Genomic DNA, 6000 nt, shown 5'->3' with positions numbered 1-6000 from the left:
AAGGAATGGTTCACTTTTCATTGCTTTCTGGGGCTTCGTTGTGGCACAGTTCTGCGGCTTCTCTAAACAGATGGCTAGAAACGCTTCACACCCCCAACACCTCAGCTTCGTGTGGAGATTTCAACTCAGTCCCGGGTCCCCGAGGGGACAGACGCCCCGTGACACACAAAACACCCGCAGGACCGAGGGTGAAGCCGCTGCTCAGCCGCGGTCCCCTCCTCAGGCGCGACGCAGAAATGGCAGAGGGGGGGCTCCCGCCACCCCAGTCACAGCCCGGCGCCCCCGGACTACATCTCCCATGGTACTCGCGGGCCGCCGCGCCGCGCCATTGGCAGGGCCGGCCGGAATGGGGCGTTCGCCGGGCGCCCGCTGCCGGGCGGGCGGGCAGAGAGGAGCGGTGCTGAGGGTTGACCCCTGCCTAATGGCGGCACTGAAGTACGCGGGGCTGGAGGACACAGACAGCGAGGAGGAGCTGCCGCCGGGCTGGGAGGAGCGCACCACCAGGGACGGCTGGGTTTACTACGCCAAGTAAGGGCCGGGCCGGAGGTCGAGCATGCCTGGAGCCCTGTGCCCGGGGGCAGGCTCCGTGTGGAGGAGATCGGGGCACTAACACCACCGCCCCGGGGCATCCTCTCAGCGCGGGGTCGGGGCTGGGGCCGCCATTTCGTGGCCGCCGCCCGCTTCAGGAGAGCCCCGGCCTGGGCACGGCACGGAGGGTCGTGAGGCAGTCGTGGCTGCTGCAGCGCACTTCTGGCATCAGTACTTATCCACACGGGCAGCGGGGCCTTAGAAAGAATTGTTTCTTAGTTTTGCCCCTTGCAGGAGTAGAGAAGGAAGGCACGCAATGGAAGCGAAACGTGACAAGCGCTCTCCCTTGGCTCTTCAGTGTGCTACAGCTTTGACAGGAGATCAAAATGTGCGTTTGGCACTGTCAGCTATGCCACTGGAAGTTATTGCATCCTCACCAGTCACAAAAGGGGATGTGTTGTAGGGTCAACTAGCTTAGTGGGTAACATATATAAGTATTTTCTCTATTGTGGTTTCTATATCCATGCTGATCTTGCAGTCTGTTTAAAGCTGCAAGGTTTACTCCTGTAAAAAGAGGGAGAAGTGCACTGCAGTCTCACCTGTGGTGGGTTTGCTTCTTCCTTCCAGCGTCTGATTCACAACGGGCAATGCACTTTTCAGTTTCTGGTGTTTAAACACTGCAAATTGTATCTAGACATTTGTTTATCTTAGGTCAAGTTCCTGTAAGTTTCTTTTGACTTCAAAAGCTCTTTCAAAAACAAGTCACTGTAAAAGTGGCAAACCTACAAAGTAAAAAAACACTGCTTTTTGCGATGTGTAGTTTTTACACATTAATTCAGTAGGTCTGGTAGTTAGCTGTTGTGAAGATGAACTAACTCTATTCAACTTAATGGCACTGTACGTCTTTACTAGCTGAGAACCTTTCCCAGTGTGTCTAAAATAGGTGAGATGAAAAGGTGTTGTACTGCTGCTGCCTTCCGTATAAGCTCTGTGTTAACTCAGCATAGTACGGAAATGTGTTTTTAAGCCTCATCGACAATATGAACTTTAAACCTAGCTAGGGTTACTTTGATTTAAGATTTTTAAAGCTCTTTGTGATGAGTCAGCTGTGTGCATGGCCAGTTAACAAAGCTCAGTGGGCGTACATTTGTTTGATAGGCTGTGATAATTTGGTTATGTATTGCACATCAGACAGGAGGAACTTGGCATCATATCTGTAGTATACGAGTGTCCTGAAGTTCAGGTGCTATTGCAGGTCACACAGATATGCTTAGGGAATCTCAGACTGCCGCCAGTGCTTCCCATAGTAGAATATGCTGTACACTGCTTACTGTGGGGGTGAACAGCATGATTATTATCTGAATTATTATCTGAAACATATTTCATATGTTGTGTATAAACTACTGTTTGTACTTGATCTGTAGTCTACTGCTTATTTGTGTATCTATCAATGATACTGTTAGTTTGCATTTCAGACTTGGGCAACTGTCAGTTTTGGGACACTTACAAATAATCCCTGATGTAAAAAAAAAAAAAAAAAAAAAAATTTAATAGGCAAGCTGACTTCAGCACTTTGGGTCATGTTTCAGTGCACATCACTTTGCTTGTTAGTCTCTGGTGAAGAAAGCCTTATGGTGTAGTTACTTTATATTAATTCTTGCAGTTATTTAAATGAACAAAAGATCTCTGAATTATGAGATGTGATGGCATTATTGTCTCCTTTAAGTAAATAGTCTGTTACTCAGGGCATTTGAATAAACTTTCTTGTCTGAAGCTGTGATTGCTTGTGTAGAAATCTAGGCTTATTTACGTTACAACTTGCAAATGTTTTGTTATTAGACAAACATTTTAGAAAGGTGCTTTTGCTATTTAAAAACTTTCTAGTATTTCCACTAGTTTCTGATAAATTCTTTTAGAAAAAAAAAAGGTATTAAAAAAGCTCTGTTTACTCTATTAAAAATTGGATTTTACCAGAAAAAGCATTATTAGGCAATTTTTTAATCTTGAACTTTTTTTTTTCTCCTACAGTCACCTGGAAGAAAAAACACAGTGGGAACATCCTAAGTCTGGGAAGAGGAAACGTGTTGCAGGAGGTTTGTGTTAAGCTTTTGTAATGAAGTGAATTATGTTACAAACATCAGTTGGAGTTTATGCAGGAACTAGATTTCATATTGATCTTCTAGTTGATACTAATCACCTAGGCAAGCTGAGCTTGGAAAACACATCTGATTTCAGTGGAGTTTAACTTCTGTGATTGTGTCTGTGTAGACTGATTGCTTTGCAGATATAAGGCTTTCTTGTATTGCTCAATAAAGCCCAAGTACTAATTCCAGGATAAAGGGATTCTTTTACTGTGACGCATTATAGGCTGGGATATTGAGGTTGGATTCTGATGGCCCAGTGTCTATTAGATATTGTTTATGGTTAGATTATATTTGTAACTGCCCATCAAAGAATATCTCTGACAAAGAGGGAAGTCCCATTAGTTTCCGCTTTTACTCATTTTCCCTGACCCTGTTGAACTTTTGTGTCAGAAAAAAAGTTAGCCTCTCTTGCAGGACTCTTCCAAAGGCATATGACTTCTTAAGGACCTTGGATCAGTGCCTTAAATCAGATCTTCCCAGAAGTTTCTGTATCGTGTACTTAGGGATGGTTCTGCAAGGTTGGAAATTAAAGCCAAAAAAAACTTATGCTGCCCTACCTAATTTGAGTTGGAGTGTGGTTTTGGAGAAAATAAGGCTTTGTCTTCATTGATATGATTTTTTAGATAGGTTGACTGACTGGATATTTGTGGAAAAGCTTAACTAAATGTTAAAAAATACTGATTGCAGACAAAGCTTTTCCATTTAAAGTGTTTTGTGTAGATGGATAAATGGTGCAGGACTGTAACACTTTGAGTATGTTGATACTATGTGGTGATACTACGTAGTTAACAATATAAATGTCCCTGTTATGCTTAGTTTGGGTAATGAAAGGGAAAGTGGCCGTTGTAAAAGGATATGCCAGGTGATACTCTATTATTACTCAGTTGAGGTTTTTTGATTTATGCTTTGTTTGTTTTATTCTGGAGAAGAATTAAAGCCCTTGAGGAAAGACTATTCTGTTGACAAGCCATATTTCTCTTGGTAATGTGACTATAACTCAAATGTTCTCAATAGATCTTAGGCTGATTGAATTGTAATTGAATATGTTTAGCCAGGATTAGAAATACTGCAGATACTGTCTGTTCAGTACTTCTGTACAGTATTTTTCAGAAGGACTTTCTAAAGATCTATCGGTTTTGTTCTTTTATCTGTCCTTCCAACTTTGATTTAACATATCCCATACCCACTTCAGGATTCTTACCCTCCAATTTTTGGTATGTGCTATATACAAGTTTTCCTACATTAGTTGAGTATTCTGGTGATTTACTTCATCAGGGTTGGATAATAAAACTGTGTGCAGTATAGGCATTTGTATGCCTATACACACTAAGAAGCATGGTCACATTTGGCTGGTTTGTGCTATAACATGAAGTAATCTGTATACAGAATTTCCAGATTATACTTAATATGCCGGTCATTACAGTTGTACCAGATCTCCTGTAGGTTGTACTTGTGTTAGAGAGCATGTGTGTGTGGTTAACAAAGCATTCCTTGTTTCAAGTTCCAATATTCAAGTGCGGCAGGTGGCTGCATTATGTACAGAAATAATGCAAACTTCACCAGCATCTATTTGAGAAATCATATAAACTTCAAATCTCATTGTACTCTAATGCCTATAAAAATGTAATGTCCTATGTTTTTCCTAGGTCTGCCATATGGATGGGAGCAGGAGACTGATGAAAGTGGACAGGTTTATTTTGTAGAGTAAGTATGTAAGAGTAAGACATTTGTAAATAGAACTTCAGAATCAGTATGTAAATGTTACAGATTTAGCTATGCCTAAACACCCATTTGTGGTTTGCTGAATTCTTTCATGTACATAGAAATACTAGCTTGGGTTGCAGATCGAAGTGACTTGCAACTCAAATTGATCTTCAGGCAATGTTTATGTAGTTTATGTAGTTCGTTTTGTTTATGTAACTTTATGAATGAAGTCTACATAACTTAAAAAACATAACCAGAACTTCATGGCTGATAACATTGCAATATTGCTTTAAAGATAAAAGATGAAAACAGAATTGCTCTGCCTCTGACTCACTTGCAATGTAAAGCACAGGAAAAAAAAAAAGAGGAAGAGAATAGAGCTAGTAGAGAATTTTAGAAGACTGAGAGAAGTTCACAGAAGCAGAAGGAGATTTCTTGGAATGTCTTCTTTCTGGAATATTTATCTTAAACTGACTTGGCAGAATGAAGAATATTCACAGGCTAAAATAGTGTAGCCTCTTTGTCTGAAGAAAGCTAAAACTTTGTAGTAGAGAGGTGAACCTGACCAGATCATGCTATTTACGTAGCTGATTTGAACTTTTCAGTTGTTTGAAGGAGGAAAAAAAAATAGTACTGAGCTACATTTCTTGTCGGTATATTGCTTCAAATGAGTGGTACAGACCCCTTTCTTAAAGCTCTTTAAGGAACATGTCTTCCCTAATATAATGTGTTTTTTCCAATAACAGAATGTTCCTTTATATATTAGTGGTTCACATCAAGTCCAGAATGGGATTGCAATCTATCTGTATACCGTTCTTAATAGACACTATCACGATCAGGAGAAGGGTTGATTAAATTTATCCTAATTATTTTTTTTAACAAAACTGGGAAAAACTATTTTGGGGCATTTAAATAATAAATTGAAAATGTTGAAATGTATTTAAAATCCAAATCCAGAAGGGTCGAAGCAGTTTATTTTGTGTGTTCTTTTACAGCCACATAAACAAAAGAACTACCTATCTTGACCCAAGATTGGCCTTTACCGTTGAAGATAATCCAGTAAAGCCACCTACTAGACAAAAATACGATGGAAACAGTACTGCAATGGAAATACTTCAGGGACGTGATTTAAGTGAAAAAGTGGTTATAATCACAGGAGCAAACTCAGGAATAGGTAGGTTAACATTACATGTACAGTAAAATATGAGAATCTTTATCTTACAGGCTACTTTGAAGTAATCAGTTGTATCCTTGTATCTATACACTATATATACAAGGACATAGCATATATACAATGTATACTATGATATACATAGTATACTCTGTGGTATTTGAACTTATTTTGCATTACATTCATATAAACCCTCTAATACAGCAAACTTTGTCCAGGTTTGTGTACTGTTTTTTTAAAAGTGTAGGGAATCTGAAGTTTAGAGAAGAGCCACAGGAATGACAAAGTTTTAAAACAACTGATTCTTGTCTAGAAAGTACTGATGGAGGCATTTTACATCTTATTATTAAGGGTGGCTGTTAAGGGGAAGTAAATAGTTTCTTTAGTCTCAGTGGCGAGGACAAAGAGTAAGGTTTGTATTGCTGCAAGGGAGTTCAGATAAAGTATTCAGAC

At 40.1% G+C, this 6000-nt stretch overlaps 1 protein-coding gene across 3 annotated transcripts in view; it reads left to right on the top strand.

Annotated features, from left to right (window-relative positions):
* Window positions 1–345: 345 nt before the first annotated feature.
* WWOX (WW domain containing oxidoreductase) overlaps window positions 346–6000 on the top strand; it is a 510213-nt gene continuing 504558 nt past the window's right edge. For all 3 annotated transcript variants that reach the window (XM_035543238.2, XM_035543240.2, XM_035543239.2), the window contains exons 1-4: window positions 346–528; window positions 2557–2621; window positions 4319–4376; window positions 5372–5550. In XM_035543238.2, the coding sequence (XP_035399131.2) occupies window positions 347–528; window positions 2557–2621; window positions 4319–4376; window positions 5372–5550 (484 nt within the window). In that variant the 5' untranslated portion in view covers window position 346. The remainder of the gene's footprint in view (window positions 529–2556; window positions 2622–4318; window positions 4377–5371; window positions 5551–6000) is intronic.

This window comes from Cygnus atratus, chromosome 12 (assembly GCF_013377495.2).
Source record: "Cygnus atratus isolate AKBS03 ecotype Queensland, Australia chromosome 12, CAtr_DNAZoo_HiC_assembly, whole genome shotgun sequence".
Classification (NCBI taxonomy): domain Eukaryota; kingdom Metazoa; phylum Chordata; class Aves; order Anseriformes; family Anatidae; genus Cygnus; species Cygnus atratus.
Note: the sequence above shows the minus strand (reverse complement) of the source record. Positions and strands in the feature narration are given on the sequence as shown.